Source organism: Mastigoproctus giganteus, chromosome 10 (assembly GCF_048544385.1).
Source record: "Mastigoproctus giganteus isolate SK-2022 chromosome 10, ASM4854438v1, whole genome shotgun sequence".
Lineage (NCBI taxonomy): Eukaryota > Metazoa > Arthropoda > Arachnida > Uropygi > Thelyphonidae > Mastigoproctus > Mastigoproctus giganteus.
The window spans coordinates 158,227,778-158,252,007 of NC_143584.1; the positions used below are offsets into that span (position 1 = coordinate 158,227,778).

The 24,230-nt window shown below is 36.9% G+C and overlaps 1 protein-coding gene across 1 annotated transcript in view; it reads left to right on the top strand.

Annotated features, from left to right (window-relative positions):
* The window catches only part of LOC150079408 (bifunctional 3'-5' exonuclease/ATP-dependent helicase WRN-like), a 307,463-nt gene that overhangs the window by 59,226 nt on the left and 224,007 nt on the right, over positions 1–24,230 (top strand). The window contains exons 5-6 of the mRNA XM_090384034.1: positions 3,517–3,584; positions 19,534–19,642. Coding sequence (XP_090240160.1) covers positions 3,517–3,584; positions 19,534–19,642 — 177 coding nt within the window. The remainder of the gene's footprint in view (positions 1–3,516; positions 3,585–19,533; positions 19,643–24,230) is intronic.

Genomic DNA, 24,230 nt, shown 5'->3' on the forward strand with positions numbered 1-24,230 from the left:
ACAAGCTTAAGTAACTTTTGGGGGAAGGTCATGGTAGTAAACGAAACAAGAACATTTAGTCTCAACTGTGTCTAGAATAATATAAGATTGTTGTCAGTTAAATGAGTGAAGGTGAACTCTTGGCTAGGAGAACTAGCACTGACATAATGGAGTGCACTGAATCCCGGTGTTGCCCAGAAATAGAGGATTGTGACTATGGTATGTTTTTGACCATGGTGGGGTCGTGCTTCTTATTAAAAATTGCATAAGAATGATAAAAGCTTTTGCAGATTCAGAAGTTATCACACTTGGATAGTTGGAAGCAAAGGTATAATGAGAGTGGGAGTAATCTACATACTGGAAGATTGTGAAGATTATGATGAGCATCTACAATAAGATGGAATGAGCAAGCAGGGTGAATGTCATTATTGGTGATTTCAGTTTGCCCCTTGTTGATTGCAACAAGTGGGAGAGAAATTCACCATGGGAAACAATTTTTTAAATGAACTAAATGATTACCATTTGTATCAGCATATTAGGGAAGGTACTAAGGGCAAGCGCACTCTAGATCTAATAATCGCCAAATCCTGTACTACCTATGAACCAAATTACATCATAGGTAGTACAGGAACCATTAGCAAGGTGTAATCATGGAGTTCTAACTTAGAGAGAGAGAGAGAGAGAGAGAGAGAGAGAGAGAGAGAGAGAGAGAGAGAGAGAGAGAGAGAGATGTTAAAGGCAAATGAATGGGTTTTAATTTCGGGAAAGGAAACTTTTAGCTTAAGGTGCTGTTATGGACTTCATCAATGGAGAGTTAAGACAGAGGTTGAATATGTTACAATTGTGGAATACTTTTAAAGCAATAGTTGCACAGAAGGCCCATGAATGCATATCCCCATTAAGAAAATATAGCGCTAGGAGGATGCTGAGATGGACAAGTTTAATAGAACAGAAGATAGTATGGAAAAGTTGGTGACAAAAAGTACTGAAGCCTATATCAGTATACTGGACTCCAGATGCATAACCCCAGGCATGAACGAATGTAAGCAGCATCACACAGTGGATTGCTTCCCCTCTCTGTCATCAGTCAATACTAGGTGGTAGATAATTCTCATGTGGTACTGTACTACCACTTTGCTTACTGGAGGCTTGGAGCAGTGATATCCATGTGTAAGCTTTAGAGAAAAGCTCTGGCAATCCCCATCTCTTCTATCGTGCAGTACGATTGATTCCTTTTGAGGTTACGATGGGCATCATGGTGATATTAAATATGGTTTTCACAGGCCAGCCTCTAAATAGTCCATTGGACAGAACTTATTGATAACTTTCTAAGAGGCATCTGAATCAGTTAGTGCATAATCTCAGTGCCTCTACTCTACCAGCTAGTGACTGGAGGCAATCCAAGTAGTGTGCATGCAGGAAATATTGTTGAATCCATATTATGTCAAGGAGATGTAGTGTGTCATGTCCAAAAATTTCATTAATTCATCCTTGTCTCCCCCACCACACTTTTACTTTATCTGCCGAATGCATCATGAATAGTAAAACTAATAGAACAGACTTATCTGTGAAGAGATCTAAATCTGTCAGAAATGTTCTCATTCATTGTACAAATATACATGGTCTCAGTTCCAATCTTGGTGATATCCATTTCCACCTACAGGCTGCCAAGCCCCACTTTTTTCTGACAGTCATACTTATTGGCTGATTCAACCACTGCTCATCACAGTTTCCCTCATTCACTGTATGATTCATTTTGCTTCAAATGTGGTGCTTGTGCATATGTTCATTCTGTTATTTCCTGCCAGAGACTCCCTAATTTAGAATTGCCTCTTTTCTGGCTTAAAATTTGTCTGCCTTATTCTGTCAGCATCATCTGTTGCCTTTGTCATGTCATTCTCCCAGCTTCACTAATCACTCAGAACTCTGACTCCCTTTCTTTGAAACTTAGCTTTCCACATTCTAAATTTTCTAACAGTAAGGTAATTTTCCTGAGTAATTTTAATGTTCACAACTCCAGCTGGCTTCAGTGTTCTAGTCACACAGACCCAGCCAGTCCAGATGCTGTCTTTTGCAATTACTAATGACATCACACAGATTGCTCATTTACCTGTTAGAATACCAGACAGTCTTAACCACACATCCAACATTCTTGATCTTTTGCTCACAATCATTCTTTCAAAGTATATGGTTAGTCGTACTCTATCCTTCTCAGATCACGACTTGGTGATAGTTTTTGCTCCAAAACCATTATTCTTACAGAGACCATGGACCTTTCCCTTTGTTGTTTGACATTAAAGAATGCAAAATGGCGTGAACTGTGAGATTCCTATTCTTTTTTTCCATGGTTGGATTACTGTTGTAAACTTCTGATCCCAATGTTTGTTCAGTGAAATTATTCTTGAAGGAAAAATTTTTTATTCTGCATTCCACCTTAAAACTTCACACTTTATTAAAACCTTTGTTTTTCCAATAAATGTGCTAAAGCAATTTAAGACAGGAATGATGCATATTATAACTGGCTTGCATTCAAGTCCCCACCTTCATTTTTTTTCTAAACTAACATTCACAATAGTTATAAAACAGTTATTAATCAACCAAAACTTGATTTTGAACAATCTGTGAACACCATTTCAAAGCTGTACCCTTGAAATGTAAGGAAGATTGAAGCTCCCCCATGATGCCCATCATAACCTTAAAAGACATCAAATCTCTGATTTCTGATCTCTTTCTGTGAAGTATACCCCAAATACTGTTTCTTCCTTTACAAAAAAAAAAACAAAAAACAAAACTGTTTTCTTTTTTTGCTTTCAGCATTACTTTTCTTCTAAATAACTTAACTTTACAAATCTCAATTTTACCATGAAATATTGTTCCCACATCTGTGGTGGCAGCCCCCCCCAAACCTCTGTCTTCTAGCTCCATTTATAAGCAATTTAATTAATGAGCCATCTCTTTCGAAATCTTCCTACTGTCTGTCTCATAGACATTCAGTTTCTGTTTCATGCTTTTTCCGTAGATTTTGAACCATTAGCACTGCTCTTCTGAATTTGCATCTTTAATTCTCCTGCTCTTTTCCAAACCAGTCTGAATGCATGCTGCAACAAATCAGTATCCATTCATTGTGCAACTACAAACGCACAAAACCAGCTTTAGTTTTCCTCATTTGCCCCTTCTACTTCTCTGGAATAACCTTTCTTCGTATGTATTTTCCAAAAATTGCAATCTATGGAAATTAGTGGATAATCAAGTATCTTCTGTCATCTCAGCCTTCAATCCATGCAGTATTATGTATGAATATTATAGGTTCTAAAATTTTTTGTGTTTGGGGATTTCATTAAAAAAAAAAAAAAAAAAAGATTGTGCATAATTTTACATGGTTTAAAATAATTAATATTACTGTATTGTAAATGTGGTTTCAGTGTATATTGCCAGTTTAACTTAATTCATTACCTTGAATAATTGGAACAAACTTTCAAGATTCTTTAATTATATGTGGTTTTTTTTTTTTTTTTTTTTTTTCCTGTTTACATTTAGGATGCAATGGAAGATTATCAGTTCTGTAATGATAGAAAGGAATGATAATTTGGTCATTATGGCTACAGGTATGTAACAGTAATAATGAAAATTGATGTATAATAATAAGTTTATAAGGAGAGGCAGTAAAACTGCAGATTATAGGGCGACTGTAATTGAAGTTTATATACTCTGTTACATCTGCAGAGAAAGCTAAAAGATATAAAGAATTGTTATTTGCAGATGAGTGTACCAATAACAAGTAATATAAAAAAAAAATTTTTAAAGTCAATTCCTACTTAGGTCAACAAAGAAAAATTTTATTTTAGTTACTTTTTATTAAATAATTACAATTAATATAAATATGTATATACATATGACAGAATCAATATTAAGTGGCAAAATAGAAAGCGAATTTCCTTGCAATTTTCCATTTTCCTTTCTATATATGGTGTTGGACTATTATTTTTATTCACATGTTTCATTTTCCATTTTGTTCCCTCCTTGACTCAGACTAGAACCCAGAATGAAAAAAAGAATCTGATAAAGAAATTTTTTTCCAGCGATCTACACGCTTCGCCACTGATGGTATTTATTCCTAAATTTATATCCTGCTAAATATCTTATATAAGAGAAATTTTTTTCTCCCATATAAAACTAAAATTAATTAATTAAATTTAATTAATGAATTAATATTTGAAAAAACTGTATTAACATCAAGTGTCATCCACTACAAGTTTAAAAAAATGTATTTGAACTTGAGTGGATGAATAACAAAAATTTATCAAAAAATTATTAATTTTCGCAAGAATTGAACTCGCATTCTTCACCTTCACGTGAAAAATACTGAAATCCTTGCATTTTACCGATTGAGCTACTGCCTGTTGATTTCAATTTTATTCCTAAATTATATCCTGCTAAATATCTTATATAAGAGAAATTTTTTTCTCCCATATAAAACTAAAATTAATTAATTAAATTTAATTAATGAATTAATATTTGAAGAAACTGTATTAACATCAAGTGTCATCCACTACAAGTTTAAAAAAATGTATTTGAACTTGAGTGGATGAATAAAAAGTATTTTATTAACGATTGAAAATTTGAACAAGATATAAAAATAAATATATATAGGGAGAGTGTGAACTAATAGTAGGAATTGAAAAAGAGTGGGTTCTCGTGGCTTTTGTAATCTTCTGTGAATGGCAAAGGCTGTCTCATTAAGACTATACATTATAGATGAGCCTGCTTTCCCAGAATAACAGCAGGGCATTGGCATTAAAAATGCTCTGTTGGATTAATTGGTTATACTATGGTTCAGTATTTGTGAATGGTCTTTAAAAAAAAAGATGGCACCATTTGAAGAAACAGATTTGCCATGTTTAAGATGCAAGCAGAATCTAATTTCAGAACATGAGGTAGATTGATACTTGTAAACCTCTTCTTTTGAACTGGTTAACTAGTGTATGGTTAGCATGTATTAATTAACCTGTAGTCAAGATTTAATTGGACCATTAGCACTGCTCTTCATGCATGGAAAAAATTGTTACTTCAAATGCAAACAGTGTCAGATGAGAAAAGCAAGTATTATTTTCAAGAATTTAGGGATGTACTAGTATATATGTACTAGGGATGTACTAGTATATTCCCATGTATTTTGAAGTCAGAAAAAGGAAGTAGGTTTACATTTTGTGTTCGATGTGAAGTTAATATATCATATGGTGTAAAGGAGGCCTCCATAGCCGAGTGGTCAACAACGGGAGTGCAGTAGCACACGCTCTTTGAGTAGACCGGGGTTCAAGCCCCTGACTGCTGAATACGGTCGATCTGCCAACCTGCACTGGACCAGCGTGGCAGACTATGGTCCATTTCCCTCAGCATGAATTGTTGAGGAGGCTTCCATCCTGCAGTGGGTTGATAATGGCTGCACTTTACCTATGGTGTAAAGAGTGATATTACTTACAGCGATAAGCGCATTAAAAATTCTAGCATCAAGTGTAAAGAGAAAAAAAAAACAAAAAGATGCAAAGTTTTTTTTTTTTTTTTGTTGTTGTTGTTTAACAACAAAAAAACACTTTTGAAATTGGAAATGCCAATATGGTGTTATTACAGGCAGTGCCTCCGTACTACATTTTTGGTAGAATGTAGTAGAAATGCAACGTAATCTTCCCACGACCATAGCAGATTTGGCTGGCCTGTTATTCCTAAATTGGAAATTACTAAATAGTATGGTTCGGACAGGAATTCAAAAGGTGCCACTTCATTCAAAAGAAGCAACAGCTCTTTTGAATGAAGTGACATTAGATGTAACTGCCGTAGTTATAAATTTGCCAAAACAAGACTTCTGTTTTATATGGTGACAGTAATGATGATAAAGATACCAATGTTGTAATATTTTATGATAATAAAGTACAGAGAACTGCAAATATGCTACTTTCCATAGATGTCTTGGAGGTGGTGATTCTGGGAAAAATGTAGGTAGTTTGTTTTCAGAATTTAAACAAGTTATCAGCTGAATACTGTATTGCTATGTTGCTGTTATGAAGGGCATTTTGCCCTTCATAACAGCAAACAGCAAAGTCATTTTGACTTTGCAGCAGTATTAAAAGAACAGCAATAAGGATTAATTATTATAAATTGTCTTTGCCATTTAATCCATTTAGCTGCAATAAAGATTGCACAAAGTTTTGCCACTCAAATCAAATGGCTTTCTTTGAGATACAGTAGACTCACACTCATTGCAATACAGTAAATAGAGTAAACAGCAATACAGTAAATAGAGTAAACAGCAATACAGTAAACTCACACTCATAGCACTCTCCTGTTTTTAATGCTGTTTTCTTTTGGCCCTGCGGTCAGTCCTGTGAAGTGGCATGGATTTTTTAACATGTATAGCACTTCTGTTTAAAATGCTTTCCTGCTTATAGTACTTTTTAGGGATCACGTCAATTCATTGCAAGACAGTTTGTTGTACAACTGGTGCAATGATTCAGTGCAAGACAATTCACTGTGTGCGATGATTCGATGAAGACAGTTCTGAGTGCAACAATTTAATGAATGACATTTCACTGTATGTAACAGTTTGGTAAGAGAAATCTAGTGGCTATGACAATGCAGCAATTACAATGATTCAGTGACTTCTTTGGGAGAATTTGGTGTACGGCAGAGCAAGAGAAAAAAATGCAAACTTTTAACCTGTGTGTATTTCCTAAGAAATGCAACTTACAGAAGTGAAAATGTGAACAAAGTTCTCTTGTATCCCAATCTTCAACCTGTCCTTTTAATAGGATCTCCTAAAAAAAGTAGAATGTGCATTAAAAAATGAAAGTGTATAGTAAGCTTCATCAAAATATAAAATATCAAGAACAGTATCATGATCACTATCCACTTTCATTTTTTAATGCACATTCTACTTTTTTTAGGAGATCCTATTAAAAAGATAGATTGAAGGTTGGGATACAAGAGAACTTTGTTCACATTTTCACTTCTGTAAGTTGCATTTATTAGGAAATACACACGGGGGGAGTTGTCCCAGAGACCAAAAATAGAGATCATTAATGAATGCCAGCTAGGTAATTGTGCATCTGATATTCAGTTTGCAACCTGCACTATAGTTTTTATTGAAAGAAGTTAGATTGTGGTTAGTAGTAGGCTAGTACTGTGGATGAGTTAAGGTAGGCAGGTACGCCTCCCTGGAGATTGTTTTGGGGTCGGAATTAGTCTGAGCCCCTTACTGGAAAAGCCCTCTGGCCCAACCCTCACAAATCTATGTTGATAGAATAGAGCTGGCTTCAGAGTTCTCCATGAAAGAAAAAGGAATGCAATTTCATTGCTTTCCATTCCTTTGGTTTCTGCATAAATAAATTTCTTCTGGCTTTGCACCCTCAACCAGTCCATATTACTAAAACAGTATATGGATTTAACAACTTTCACAGTGATAATCTTCATTTCTGTTCCTTTCACCTGGTTTCTGCACCTGTAATTTTTTTATAGTTTCCCAACCCTTGATCAATGCATGCTCCTGAAAAAGCATAGAATTTGACTGAGCAGGTATACCAAAAAAAAAAAAATATAATAATAAATGATCCTATCTTGATTAAAGGTGTCAACACTTCAGTCATGCTGAAGTAGGCACATTGTCACTTTCCAACTTACCTATGAGAAGGATCATTGTGAATCCTCTATACAAAATAAATGATAAAAAAAAAGCTTTCTTTTTTTTCTAGATTTTTACATTTCTTATTTAAGTCCCTAAAATTTCTATTGTTTTCTAAGCCTTTTAATTCATTGAAAATTTTTTTTTGTTAATTTCCAATCTTTGTGTGATACAGCAAATTGTCACACATGCACCAAATTGTTGTAGCCACCAATTGTCTTTAACCAAATTGTCACATAGAGCGAGATATCATTCACCACATTGTCTCATATACCAAACTGTCATGCACCAAATTGTTGCATACACTGAATTCTCTTGCAACAAACTGATGTCCCCCCCCCCTTTTTTTTTTAAGATCTCAAGAAGAATTAAATCCAGACAACCCTCCCTCCCTCCTCTTGATTTTCAGTTTTGGGAAAGGTTCTAATATAATAATAGAACTAAATTCTAAGTCTTTTAAATTGCAGTTTGTTTATTTCATATTTAACTCAAAGCTTTGAAGTTCACTCTTTATGACTGAGTGTCCAAACATTGCTGCATTCACATGCTCTTTCCTTTTTTTTTTTTTTTATTCAGTACTGTTTGTTCAATTTTCTTTGGACAATAGTGCATAAAGCATTGTATTGTTAAAAAAAAATCAATGACATCTACTAAAATATGAAATATAACTCCCTGAAAAGGTAATCCTGCTTAAAATGCTGTTCAGCTATTTGCAGCTAATCCTATCAAAAGTGTTATAATAAGAGTTTACCATGTTTAATTTCTCAGTGTAAAGTGCTAAAAGAAAAGAACTATATTAAGTCATATGCAATGAATTGTATCAGCATATTTATGTGCTTATAGTCCGGTGAAGCATTGCAATTTCATATTTAATTCCACTCTTATCAGAAGCTTTGTGATTTTATGAATAAATTTGATAAATTGCCGACTGATTTTGGGAGCTGGATGACTTTCTATCCTAAATTCCTAAGACCAAAGCATCCTTCCTTATGACAGTCAAAAGTCTGCTGACTCCAAACAGAATTCATAGATGGCAAGCTGCCATCTGGATTTTCGAAAGTGTCAGATTTGTCAGGTTAATTTTTTTTTTATTATGAAAACCCTAAACATGAGAGATATTAGAACCTATAGTACTCAGTACCCTGCATGGGTTTGGAGGTTGAGAAGATGAAAGAAGATATTTGTTGACATTACACTTCATTTTCAGGAAATGCACATGAAGGAAAGTTGTTCCATAAAACAGAAGTTGATTGAATAAATGAGGAAGAAGAAAAGGTGGTTCTGTGAGTTTGAAGTTGAACAGTAAAAGGATGTTGACTGGTTGCAGCATGTGTCTGGACTGCTTTTAAAGAGAGAACTGGAATTATAGAAGCCAATTCAGAAGAACAGTGCCCATGGAAGTATCTGTAGAAAAGGCATGCAGCAGTCACAGAACATCTAGAGACAGAGAGTGGAGAGACTCTGTTTGAGATGAGTCATTAATTAACCTAACTGCCCTATTTTGAATGTAATCTAGAAGCCTGGGAGCAGTTTTGGGTGCACTGCCCCAAGTGTGGGAATAATATTCCATAGTAGGGCTGATTTACGATTTGTACAGAGTAAAGAGCTGTTTGGAAATAAAAATAACACCTAGAGCAAAAGAGAAAACCCAGTTTATTAGATGCAGAGGAAGCAATATATGTAATGTTCTTATGCCAAGAAAGATTAGAGTCTGAGCCCCCTACATGGAAAAGCCCTCTGGCCCAGCTCTCACAAATCTATGTTGATAGAATTGAGCTGGCTTCAGAGTTCTCCTTAAAAGAGAAAGGAATGCAGGGGGCTCAGAAGCTTTCCATTCCTGTGGTTTCTGCATAAATAAGTTTCTTCTGACTTGGCACCCTCAATCAGTCCAGATTAGGATAATCCCTAACAGAGATGTGCAATCTTGTCAACAAATCTGAGTGTCATTGAAGATAAGCATAGGAGTAGAAGAATCCCTTTTGCAAGATATAAGACAGGACTGAGTTGTAGAATGATTGAAAGAAACTAAGTTATTTTGCTCTACTGGAGAATTACCTAGAGATCAGCATTTAAGGAATTGGTAACGAATATTTAAGAAGTTGAAACTTTATTCAGGGCAAGGTTTCTCAAACTGAAAGGTGGAATGCAATGTGTTATCATCAGCAAAACTATTGATAGGATTTCCAATCAATGGAAGGTCATTAATACACAAGAGGAAAAGAGTGGGAGAAAGAACTGAATCTTGAGGAACACCAGCATTAGTGGAGAAGTTTGAAGACAGAGGTCTACCACCACCCACAGTTGAGGGGTCAGTGAGAAAACTGGATACCCAATTACAAACATTTAGATGAAAACGTATTTAGAAGACCTTTGTGCTAAATACGATCAAAAGCCTTTGAAATGTCAAGAGCAACTGCTTGAGTTTCACCAAACTTTTCCATTGAATTTGTCCATAGATAGGTAACATAAGCCAGAATATCACCAGTGGATCGATACTGACGGATTCCATACTGGCAATTGTTGATCAGGTGAAAAATATTCTAGGTACTTTAAGGGTTAGCAGTTAATTGATTTCTCCATTATTTTAGAAATAATAGAAGTAATTTCAGTGGGATTATAATTGGATGAGAGAGATTTGTCACCCTTTTTAGGAAATGATAAATATGAGCAAATTCCTAAGCAGAAGGAAAAACACCTTTGTGGAATAAGAAAGTGAAAAAAGCCAACACAGAACAGGAGTGAGTTCAGAGCACAGGTTTCGTGAACAAGTGGAGAAATACCATCAGGACCTAGAGCTTTCTTAGCATCAAGATTAATCAAAATCCTTCTCTGACATCCTTTTGACAGAAGACCACGGCAGGCATTGAACGGAGTGTACTGGGAATGGTGGGAGGTGGTTTACCAAGATCATTAATACACTAGTTGGAAGAAAAATAGGATGCTAGCAGGTCAGCTTTATCTTTTGCTGAAGTGGCAATAGAACCATCTGTTGTCGACAAGAGGTGGGAACAGAGATGGGCAAAAGTTGTGGCCAATAGCTTTGGCAAGAGACAAGAAGCAAATTTTCTGTTTTTAGCCTGTTCGAAATCTAGTTTGGAATGATTAATAACTACAGGTGACCCCCCGCTTAACGCTGATAATTGGTTCCGTAAAAACAGAGCGCTAAGTGAATCCGCGCTAAGCGAGCGCCACATTCCCATAAGGTAACATATGTATTTGTGAGTTGCAGTCGGTGCCATAGGATATTTCCTAATCAATAATAAACGGTAGTGAAAAGATGCACAAATGTCGGTCAAGATATTTAATATTCAAATATTTGTACATATAAAATATTCTGCATTACATACATATATAATTATGTGGTAACTACTTACGTATCAAAATTAAACTTAAAATTCCAATTAAAATCATGAATTTAATTGATGAATTTAATCAAGAAAAATGTGTCGATTTTGGGTTGAACTTTGGCCCTCTTCCAAATAAACTAAAAGGGGTATTAATTTTAAATCCCCCGCAGCGTTACCACCCAACAATAAAGTCAACCGATCCTTTGCCACTTTGAAACCTGGCATGTTTTTTTCTTCTTTACCTGGCATGGTTTTTTTTTTTTTTTCTTTCAATATGAAATTTCTTTTAGGCATTCGTTTCCACAAAAGTCCTGCTTCATCTATGTTAAAAATTTGTTGAGAAGTATAACACATAATACCCCTATTCAATAATTTTAACAAGTTCTTTTTTGAAAGTTTCGTCTCCTTAATCTGCACTTGCGGCTTCTCCCTGGATTTTAAATCTATTCAACCAGCCTTTACTAGTTTTAAATGGTTCCACATTTTTTTTTTTTTAGGTGAGTTTTCTTCAAATCATTATATTGGCTAATCTCTCTCTCTCTCTCTCTTTCTCTCTTTTTTAATAATATTAACCGAATTCTGCATTGGATATTATCTTCAATAAAATTAGTTAGTCTTTCCATTTCAATCCTAATAGCCGGCCTAGCCCTAGTTGTTTGCAGTAGAACAGCTATCTTTCCTGCTGCTAAAATTAATTCTTTATTTTTTTTTTATAATTTTTCTTACAGTTAAACTTGCAAGTCCTAAATTATGGCACACATTCACTTGTCTTTGACCCGAATCGATTCGCTTCAAAACGTCTGATTTAATTTTCAAATTCAGTCTTTTTCTTACATTTATAGTCTTCGTACTGCGCTCAGATGTTGTTGCTTTTTCATTCTTATTGGCCATTATTAACTCTTCGAAAAATGCAACTGCGTTGGTTGCATCAATTATGATACAATGTTCGAGTAAACTGTCCGTTTCGCACGATGTCTAATACGGTACTGAGTGATGAGTAGACTTAGGATAACTGCATATAACGCAAATATTACAAGGAATATACTTGATCATTTTTTAAAATGTTGATCTTGGAACTACGTAACAAGACACTGTACTGCAATTAAATTAGCGTGCAAGAAAATTTCACTGAGCGTGGGAAAATTTCTCAAGTCGGCGTGGGAAACGTTTTAATGCTGTTTTGCTATTCATTTTCAAGCTATTGACTCCACCAAATGAAACGATTTCGTTTAAATATGCCAAAAATTCAATCTGTAAAAGAGCGTTATAATGATCTGTGACAGCGTTATAGTCAGATACGGGTTATAATATAAGAACAGCGTTATAGCGAATCAGCATAAAGCGAACCGCGTTATAACGGGGGCCTGCTGTACTTTACAATTGTTGTGAGCTTTGGTGTAGGCAGAAAACGAAACTGAAGATTTGTAAACAACCAATTACGATATGCAATATTCTTCTCTTGAACAGCCTTAGCACATTTATTGGAAAACTAAGGTTTAGATATAGGATTAGACTTTAAGGTGGAGTGTGGAATAAAGGATTTCATCCCTACAAGAATAACTTCACTGACATGATATGAGCAAACACTGACATCAGATGATTTGAAACAATAGTCTGACCAAGGAAAGAAGAAAAGAAAGTTTGAATCCCATTTTGCATTCTTGTAATGCCAAACATGAGGTTGGGAATGGTCATGCGAGAAAGGCTCCATTGGAGAAGAGACCATCACCAAGTTGTGATCTCAGGTGTCTAGAGGATCATTCACCTTAACTGTGTATTTAGAAGAGTTTTTTTGTGAGAAAAAGATCAAGCCTGTTGACTGTGTGGTTAGGATTGCCTGGTATTCTGGTAGATAAATGAACGATCTGTGCGAGGTCATTAGTAATTGCAAAAGGCTTAGCATCTTGTCCAGCTGGGTCCTTGTGACTAGAAAATGGGAGCCAGCTGGAGTTGTGAACATTAAAATCACCAAGGAAAATTACCTCACTGTTGGGAAAGTTGGACTGGAGAATGTAAAGTTTCAAAGGGAGGAAGTCAAAGAGTTCCAAGTGGTTAGTGGAGTTGGAAATACAATAGAGGCAACAGATGAATTTAACAGAATGTGGTAAAGCAATTTTGAGCCAGAGAAGATTGAAATGAGGAGATTCACAATTACTGTCTGACAGGGAATATCAGAACAGATATATGCACAAGTACCACCTTTGAAGTGAAAGGAATCATACAGTAAATAATTTGGACAACTGAGATGAGTAGTGGTTGAATCAACAGATAACTGAGATTCAGTCAGAAAAAATACATGGGGTTTGACAAACTAAGTGGAAATGGTCATCATTGAGATTAGAACAGAGACCACGTATATTTGTGAAATGAACGAGGAAGTGTTTTGGAGGTTTATATCTTTTGCAGATAAGTTTGCTCTATTAGTTTAACAACTCATGGTGTATTCAGTAGTAAGAAAAGGTGGGGGACATGCTGTATGAAGTAATGAAATTTTTGGATATGGTATACACATGGTAAGAATATACCCAGCTGTTTGACATAACGTGCCCTCAACAATATCCCATGCATACACACTACTCAGACTCCCTGCAGTCACTATCTGGCAGAGAGATTATACGTTAGCTGATCCAGAAGCCTCCTAGAGAGTTAACAACAGGTTTGGTCTGGTGTACTAACTAGCAGCTGGCTTGGGAACACCGTTTTAGAGCTGTATTCTTGAAATGTAAGGGAGATTGGATCTTGCCATGATGTCCATCATAACCTCAAAAGACATCAATCATACTGCAAGATGGAAGAGGTGGGGGAGGGTTTACAGGAGCTTTGCTCCCTAGACTAAACATGGGTTCCACCTCTTCAAGCCTCCACTACTATGCAAAGTACTACAGCACTGGTTGATGAGAATTATCTACCACTTAGTATTGCCTGGTAAAACATAGAGGCAGCATTCTTCCATGTGGGTGCCACACCTTGACCCTTGCTTACATTTGTTCACATCTGGTAGATCACCTCCAGTATGCCCTCGATAATATCCCACTACGTTATTTCAGGACTTGTACATGGTGGTTATACTCAAGGTTACTAACAGTCCCACCATCGTGAAGGTGCAAGCAGATTATTTGGCTGGCACATATCAGCCCAACTTTTCCGAAATTAAGTTAAATATTTAAAAGAACCATTTCATCATCCAGTACAGTAGAACTTCAATTATCCATCACGGTACGGGACTGAGACCATGACAGTTAATAGAATATGTACATTAAAAACATTATACATACGATAGACTGGTCATCTAACTTGTTTATTTTGTTACATAATACATAACCTAATGAAATTTAATTAAACTTTAATTATTATTTATTTTTTTCCAGGCATCAAAAAATCATAGTACAGATATCTACATACATACCTATTTTTTAATATCTTGACTTACATTGGTCTAGTAATGTCATAAAAAATTTAAAAGAAAACTATTACATACATACAACATTGTTCTGTCATTATAGAAATTTAAAAGAAAACAATATTACATAATTAAATTTTTTTTCTAAAAAAGTCAGTCAGTTTCTTTTGTTTCATTACCCCTCAAGCCTTTAGGAGGCAATGTTATGAATTTTACACAAAAGTAACACTTGTGTAGCATTTGCTTCCTGTACAATTGTAAAGCAGTCATTAATCAGTCCAAATTAGATTTTGAACAGGCTAACAGTAGAAAACTTGCTTCTTGCCCTAATGGTAGCTGAGCATTTTGGTCTCTTGCCAAAGCTATTGGCCACTACCTTTGCCCATCTCTGCTCCCACCTCTGTCAAAATCAGATGGTTTTGTTGTCACTTCAGCCAAGGATAAAGCTGACATGCTAGCATCCCATTTGTCTTCCAACTCATGTATTAAAGATCTTGGTAAAACACCTCCCTCCATTCCCAACATGCTCCATTCAATGCCTTCTGTGGTCTTCTGTCAAAAGGATGTCAGAAGGATTTTGACGAATCTCAATGCTAAAAAAGCTCTAGGACCTGATGATATGTCTCCACTTGTTCTCAAAACCTGTGCTCCTGAACTTACTCCTGTTCTTTGCTGCCTGTTTTCACTTTCTTATTCCAAAGGTGTTTTTCCTTCTGCTTGGAAATTTGCTCATATCTAGCCAGTTCCTAAAAAGGGTGACAAATCCCTCCCATCCAATTATCATCCCATTGCAATTACTTCTACTCTTTCTAAAGTAATGGAAAACTCAATTAACCACCAACTCTTAAACTACATAGAAACCTTCCGTCTGATCAATGATCGCCAGTATGGATTCCGTCAGTGTCGATCCACTGGTGATATTCTGGCTTATATTACTCATTTATGGACAAATTCAATGGAAAAGTTTGGTGAAACACAAGCAGTTGCTCTTAACATCTCAAAGGCTATCGATTGTGTTTGGCATAAAGGTCTTCTAAACAAGCTTCCATCTTATGGTTTCCCAACAGCCATCTACCATCACTGAGAGCGATGGTAGATGGCTCTCTGTCTTTTAACTTCTCCACTAATGCTGGTGTCCCCCAAGATTCAGTTCTTTCCCCCACTCTTTTCCTCTTGTATATTAATGACCTTCTTCCATTGACTGGAAATCCTATCCATAGTTTTGCCGATGATAGCACATTGCAGTTCGACTTTTCATTTTGAAAAACCTTGCCCTGCTCAGTCAGCTTCAACTTCTTTAATATCTGCTACCAATTCCTTAAATGCTGATCTGCAGGTAATTCTCCAGTGGAGCAAAGACAACTTAGATGATTTAAATCATTCTAAAACTCACTTTTGTCTTATATCTCGCAAAAAGAATTTTTCGGGAGGCAACTAGAGGGAGTAATACTCTTGATTTGATTATCAGTAGTGATTCTTCATGCATTAAGAATCTGCAGATAGAGGAACCACTAGGTGGCAGTGATCACAGTGTGCTGAAGTGGGATTTACTCAAAGAGGTAACTACCATCAGGGGTAAAGGGAAGGGTTATTGCTTTCGTATTGGCGACTACAATGGTCTGAGACAGTATTTAAATTCTATATAGGACCAACTGATGATGTTACCAACAGCAAATTAAAAATGGGAAGCATTCAAAGAACTTATCTTGGAAGCTACTAGGCTTTACATACCAACTAAGAAATATTGTTCAAGGTTTAGGCCTAAATGGATGTCAGATGAACTAATGAGACATATGGCAGAGAAGAAAAATGCTTGGGATACATATAAATTAACACGTGACACAGAAGCCTATGATAGATATAAGTTGATCTGTAACCAAGTTACAAAGGAGGTTAGGCAGGTGAAGGCAGATTACGAGAAATCTTTGGCAAGGGATGCAAAGAAAAACAGCAAAGAGTTCTTTACTTATGTAAACTCTAGAAGGAAGGGGATGAATCAGATTGGTCCACTTGATATCAATGGTTCAACTGTTGATGATCCTGCTCAGGTAGCTAACAAATTAAATGAATATTTTGCATCGACATTCACACATGAGGAGTTATTCAGCGAGGGGAATGCCAGAGATGTATTCAACTCTGGCAGTAAGCTAGATAATCTTATAATAACTGAGAGTAAAGTGGAGGAGAAATTGTTGAAGATAAACACAAGAAAGGCACCTGGGGTGGATGATATCTATCCAGTTATATTAAAGGTGGCAGCAAAGGAAGTAAGCAAACCCTTAGCCATAATTATGAGAGTTTCCTTGGACTCAGGGGAGGTACCCATAGACTGGAGATGTGCAAATGTGACCCCAATTCACAAAGGAGGATCAAAGGCTGACACAAGTAATTATAGACCTGTGAGTTTAACTTCTGTTCCAGGAAAATTAATGGAGGCAAGGTTGGCAGGGTTGTCAAGGACACTACTGACACTATGCTACTGTAAAAGGATCTGGAAAGGTTGAGCACATGGACTGAGAGGTGGCAAATGAAGTTTAACATTGACAAATGTAAAGTACTACATATGGGAAACAGCAACCCCAGAGCAACGTATCAACTCTGTGGTACTACACTGACAGTGGTAGAGAATGAAAGGGACCTGGGAGTGGTTGTGCAGGGAGATATGAAGTTTTCTGAGCAGTGCAGACGGGCTGTAAGAGTAGCTCATGGTGTATTGTCGATGATATATAGGAATTTTTCTAGCATGAATAAGGAGGTGATTATTCCCTTGTATAAGGCAATGGTGAGGCCGCACCTAGAGTACTGTATACAGGTCTGGAGGCCTCACTTCAAGAAGGATGTAGAGATGCTGGAACGAGTACAGAGAAGGGCAACAAGATTGGTGAATGGAACAAAGGGGTGCTCTTATGAAGAAAGGCTTAAGTTTTGCAAATTACAGTGTCTGGAGACTAGGCACCAGCGAGATGATCTGATAGAGGTGTATAAAGCCTTGAATGGATTGAGCATGCTCAATGCTGATGGGATTTTTCCTCTTGCTCAGAATAATCACCTGAGAGGGCATGAATTCAAATTGAGGAAAGACAGATGTAGGATAGACTTGAGGAAATTTGCCTTTAGCCAGCGGGTGGTTGGTTGGTGGAACAGACTTCCGTCCCTTGTTGTGGAGGTTGATAGCCTGAATAAGTTTAAGGCTCAGCTGGACAGGTATTTCGAATGAACAGATGGGTGAAGTGGAAGTGGTTATTTTTATTTATTTATTTATTTATCTATTTTTTTATTTTTTATTTTTTATTTTTTATTTTTGGCTGATGCTGCATAAGCTTGCTTTCTTGCATCAAATGCCTCTACTAATGCTAATGGAGGATCAAAGGCTGACACAAGTAATTATAGACCTGTGAGTTTAACTTCTGTTCCAGGAAAATTAATGGAGGCACTGGTTAAAGAAGAACTGCAGGATCATCTAGACAAGACTTCAGTTATAGCTCGGACACAGCATGATTTTGTTAAGGGGAAGTCTTGCCTGACCAATTTGATTGATACTATGATGCAGTCACAAAAGAGCTGGATGCAGGGAATAACTTTGATATTATATACTTGGAACTTAGAAAGGCTCTTGATACCGTTGCACATGGAAGACTGCTGCACAAATTGGAGCAGTGTGGCATTGGAGGCAAATTGCTGCTATGGATAAAGGGGTGGTTGAGGGGGTGAAGACACAGAGTGGTAATCAATGGACTCTGCTCATCTTGGACTAATGTTATCAGTGGAGTCCCTCAGGGTTCAGTGTTGGGTCCATTATTGTTTTCTGTATTTATAAATAATATTAATAATGGTATATCAAGCTTAATGTCCAAGTTTTCAGACGATACAAAAGTTGGCAGGGTTGTTAAGGACACTACCGATGCTATGCTGCTGCAACAGGATCTGGAAAGGTTGAACAGATGGGCTGAGAAGTGGCAAATGATGATTAACATTGACAAATGTACAGTACTACATATGGGAAACAGCAACCCCAGAGCAACGTATCAACTCTGTGGTACTACACTGACAGTGGTAGAGAATGAAAAGTACCTGGGGGTAATTATGCAGGCAGATATGAAGTTCTCTGAGCAGTGCAGACAGGCTGCAAGAGTAGCTCATGGTGTCTTATCAATGATATACAGGAATTTTTCTAGCAGGGATAAGGAGGTGATTATTCCCTTGTATAAGGCAATGGTCAGGCCACACCTAGAGTAATGTATACAGGTCTGGAGGCCTCATTTTAAGAAGGATGTAGAGCTGCTGGAACGAGTACAGAGAAGGGCAACAAGGTTAGTGAATAGAACAAAGGGTTGCTCTTACGAAGAAAGGCTTAAATTTTGCAAATTACAGTGTCTGGAGACTAGGCACTGGCGAGGTGATCTGATAGAGGCGTATAAAGCCTTGAATGGTTTGAGCTCAGAATAATCACCTGAGAGGACATATATTCAAATTGAGGGAAGACAGATGTAGGATAGATGTGCAGAAATTTGCCTTTAGCCAGCGGGTAGTTGGTTGGTGGAACAGACTTCCATCCCTTGTTGTGGAAGTTGATAGCCTAAATAAATATAAGGCTCAGCTGGACAGGTATTTTGAACGAACGGAGGGGTGAAGAGGAAGTTTTTTTTTTTTTTTTTTTTCCTGGCTGATGCTGCATAAGCTTGCTTTCTTGCATCATATGCCTCTACTAATGCTAATAACTGAATAGACTCTTTGTGAAGAGTCTATAAGTTGGTTCAAATGCATCAAGTCTATATACTGTAGATTAACTGAAGTTATTGTATTGGCATAATTTCGCTGGGTGCTGGTGAAACCCAGTGAAAATAAGTAACAATGGTCTTCTCTATTAGGGAAGCATCACTTCTTCAAAATTTAACCAAATAGACTCTTTGTGAAGGTATTCAAAATGAGATATAATGAAATAGTGCCACTATAATAAATAAGATAATTTACTGTGTATAGACACGATGCATTTGCACTAACGTATATGTCTAAATTTTCTTGCAGCCTGAGGCTTTTGTCCTTAATTATTTATTAAATAATTATAATTATAAAAATTATATAAAGTATTTGAAAAAGCTTTTTTTTCCCCTTTTACTAATATTTATATTTTACAGGGTATGGTAAAAGTCTTTGTTATCAGTTTCCTGCTGTATATGAACAAAAAACTGTAGTAGTTATATCTCCCCTCCTCTCTCTGATGGAAGATCAAGTATTATCCTTAAAGTAAGGAAATTTATCAATTAGGTAAAATTGAAGTTTATGTAACATTATAGCTATGACAATAAGAAATCTCTTCTACTCCTTTCAGAGCATTAAAAAAAAATTTTTTTTTTTTTTTTTTTATGTGAATCCCACACACGAGAGGTATTAGAACCTCTCGTGTGTGGGTTTGAAGTTTGACAGTAAATGGATGTTGGCTGGTGGCGGCACGTGTTCGGACTGTTTTGAAAAAGGGAGCGGAAATTATAGAAGCCAATTCGGAAGAACAGTGCCCATGGAAGTATCTGTAGAAGAGGCATTCAGCAGAAACAGTACATCTATGAGACAGCAAGTGGAGAGACTGTTAGAGATGAATCATTAATTAACCTAACTGCCCACTTCTGAATGGAATCAAGAAGCCTGAGAGAGGTATTGGGGGGAACCACCCCAGATGTGGGAACAATATTCCATGGCAGGGCAGATTTGCGATTTATACAGAGTGAGCAACTGTTTGGAAGAAAAGTAACGCCGAGAGTGAAAGAGAAAACCAAGTTTTTTAGATGCAGAGGAAGCAATATTTGTAATGTGCTTGTGCCAAGAGAGATTAGAAGTCAGAGTAATCCCCAAAAGAGATATATCATTTTGCCTAGAAATCGGAGTGTCACTAAAGATAAGCATAGGAGCAGAAGAATCCTTTTTGTGAGATATAAGACAAGACTGAGTTTTAGAAGGGTTGGAATCAACTAAGTTGTCTTTGCCCCACTGGAGAATTACCTGAAGATCGGCATTTAAGGAATTGGTAGCAGATTTTCGAGAAGTTGAAGCTGATTGAGCAGGACAAGGTTTCTCAAAATGGAAAGTGGAATGCAATGTGCTATCATCGGCAAAACTATGGATAGGATTTACAGTCAATGGAAGAAGGGCATTAATATACAAGAGGAAAAGAGTGGGGGGAAAGAACTGAACCTTGGGGGACACCGGCATTAGTAGAGAAGTTAGAAGACAGAGAGCCATCTACCATCACCCTCAGTGAGCGATCAGAGAGAAAACTGGATAACCAATTACTAAAAACAGTTGGCAAACCATAAGATGGAAGCTTGTTTAGAAGACCTTTATGCCAAACACGATCAAAAGCCTTTGAGATGTCAAGAGCAACTACAGGCATCCCTCGGTTAACGTTACCTCTGATAACGAAGTCCGCAATTTCAAGCCTCATTTAACATAAAAAAAAATTCCAGTTTAATCACCTGAAATCTAAACAAACTGAAGAAATTACGGAAACCTTTGGGGCTTCTCGTGGTTGGTTCGAGAAATTTAAAAAATGGGCCAGGATTCATAGTGTAAAATTAACAGGAGAAGCTGCAAATAAGTTTCCAGAAAAACTAAAGGAAATAATTGAACGTGAAAATTTTCCACCAAATTTGGTGTTCAGTGTTGACGAAAGCGGTTTGTTCTGGAAACGGCTACCAACAAAAAGCTTCATTTCTATTGAAGAAAAATCAGCTGCTGGGTTCAAATCAGCCAAAGACCGTTTAGCGTTACTCTTTGGATCAAATGCCTCTGGCGATTATAAATTAAAATTGTTATTAGTTTACCATTCAGAAAATCCGAGGGTTAAAAGGTAACATAAAAATGAATTTACCTGTAATACGAAAACAAATAGAAAAGCGTGGGTTACCAAGGAGTTATTTACTGATTGGTTTGTTAACCACTTTTGTCCTGAAGTAAAACGGTATTGTCAAAAAAACAACTTTGAAGAAAAAGCTCTTTTGTTGTTAGACAATGCTCCGGGACATCCTACTGATCTTAATACATTGGACACATGCATTCCTGTCAAAGTTGTGTTTCTTCCAGCAAACACAACTTCCCTGATTCAACCATTGGATCAGGGAGTAATAGCATCATTTAAAGCTTATTATCTGCGTCGAACATTAAGCAATTTAACTGAACTAGAGGATAAAGAGCAAATGACAGTTAAAACTTTTTGGAAAAATTACACCATTAAAAACGCAATTGAAAACATTGATAGTTCTTGGAAAGAAGTCACTAAGAAATGCTTAAATGGAGTTTGGCACAAAATATGGCCAGAAGTTGTACTAGAAGAAGAAAATAACATCCAAGAAATTAGAAATGAAGTTATCCAGATGGTTCAATCAATAGGTTTCGAAAATGTCGATGAAGAGGATGTTAGAAATTTATTGAATGCAGATGATGATGGTTTTTCAGTAGAAGATTTAGAAAACCTTGTTAGCAACGAAGACAAAGATAATGAAGACGAAGTTAAAGAAGTTCCTGCCGAAAAAGTGTTAACAACCAAAGATTTAAAAAGGTGCTTAAATGACATTGAAAACGTTTTAAAATTTTTTAGTGAATATGATCCTGATTTAGGAAGAAGTTTTATTGTTATGCGATCAGTGTTAAATGCAATAACTCCGTATAGGCGCCTCCATAGCCAGGTGGGAAGGAGCAGCAGTGCGTAGCACAAGCTTCTTGATTAGACCGGGGTTCGAGCCCGTCACCACCAAATACGGAGGATGCGGAAAGGTCAGGGAATGACCACCGCATATCCCGGAGCAATATGGCCTTAGTTGCTAATGCTCCTAAAACCCAAATAACAACAACAACAACTCCGTATAGGCAATTGTTAAATGAAAGAGAAAAAAAGCATAAGCAATCAACTTTAGACTCATATTTTAAAATGTGATTTCACTTTGTATGTAAGTTGACTGTTTATTTAATAAAACTTTTCTTTGTTCGAAAAAAAAGCTTTTCATTTTTTTTACGTAGGAACGTATCCCTATTCTGGCCATAGTATTTTTACCTCTGAAAACGAAGTTTCGCTTAACGAAGTAATTTCGTGCAACGCATCCTATTCGTTATTCGAGGTATGCCTGTACTTGTGTTTCACCAAACTTTTCCATTGAATTAGTCCATAAATGGGTTGGAATCCATACTGGCGATCGTTAATCAGACGAAAGGTTTCTAGGTAGTTTAAGAGTTGGCGGTTAATTGATTTCTCCATTACTTTAGAAAGAGTAGAAGTAATTGCAATGGGATGATAATTGGATGGGAGGGATTTGTCACCCTTTTTAGGAACTGGCTGGATATGAGCAAATTTCCAAGCAGAAGGAAAAACTCTTTTGGAATAAGAAAGTGAAAAAAGGCGACAAAGAACAAGAGTAAGTTCGGGAGCACAGGTTTTGAGAACAAGTGGAGAAATACCATCAGGATCTGGAGCTTTCTTAGCATCAAGATTCATCAAAATCCTTCTGATATCCTTTTGACGGAAGACCACAGGAGGCATTGAATGGAGCGTGTTGGGAATGGTGGGAGGTGTTTTACCAAGATCATTAATACATGAGCTGGAAGAAAAATGGGATGCTAGCAGGTCAGCTTTATCCTTGGCTGAAGTGACAACAGAACCATCTGGTTTGGACAGTGATGGGAGCACAGATGGGCAAAAGTTGCGGCCAATAGCTTTGGCAAGAGACCAGAATGCTCGGCTACCATTAGGGCAAGAAGCAAGTTTTCTACTCTTAGCCTGTTCAAACTCTAGTTTGGACTGGTTAATAACTGCTTTACAATTGTTGCGAGCTTTGGTGTAGGCAGAAAATGAAACTGAAGAATTAGAAACAAACCAATTACGATATGCAACATTCTTCTCTTGATCAGCCTTAGCACATTTATTGGAAAACCCAGGTTTAGATAAAGGACGAGATTTTAAAGTGGAGTGTGGGATAAAGGATTCCATTCCTGCAAGAATAATTTCACTGACACGATCTGAGCAAACGTTGACATCAGAAGTTTTGAAACAGTAATCCGACCAAGGAAAAGAAGAAAAGAAGTCTCGCAGGTCATCCCATTTTGCATTCTTGTAATGCCAAACAACACGAGGTTGGGAATAGCCATGAGATAAAGGTTCCTTTGGAGAAGAGACAATCACCAAGTTGTGATCTGAAGTGCCTAAAGGAGCTCTCACTTCGACCGTGTACTTAGAAGGGTTGTTTGTGAGAAAAAGATCAAGCGTATTGGCTGTATGATTAGGATTGTCCGGTATTCTTGTAGGTAAATGAACAATCTGTGCTAGGTCATTAGTAATTGCAAAAGCCTCAGCATCTCGACCTGCTGGGTCGGTGTGACTAGAAAACGGAAGCCGGCTGGAGTTGTGAACAAATCACCAAGGAAAATTACCTCACTGTTAGGAAAGTTGGACTGGAGAAAGTCAAGTTGCAAAGAGAGGAAGTCAATGAGCTCCAAGTGATTAGTGGAGTTGGGAGAACTGTAGAGACAACAGATGAATTTGACACAATGAGATAGAGAGATTTTAAGCCAGAGAAGATCAAAGAGAGGAGATTTCAAATTGCCAATTCTCTGACAGCGATTATCAGAATGGACATAGCACAATACCCCCTTTGAGGCGAAAGGAATCATAAAGCGAATAATTTGGGCATCTGAGATGAGCAGTAGCTGAATCAACCGATAACTGAGATTCTGTCAGAAAAAGTACACGGGGTTTGGCAGACTGCAAGTGGAAATGGACATCATTGAGATTAGAATTGAGACCACGTATATTTGTGAAATGAATTAGGAAGTGCTTGCGAGGTTTAGATCT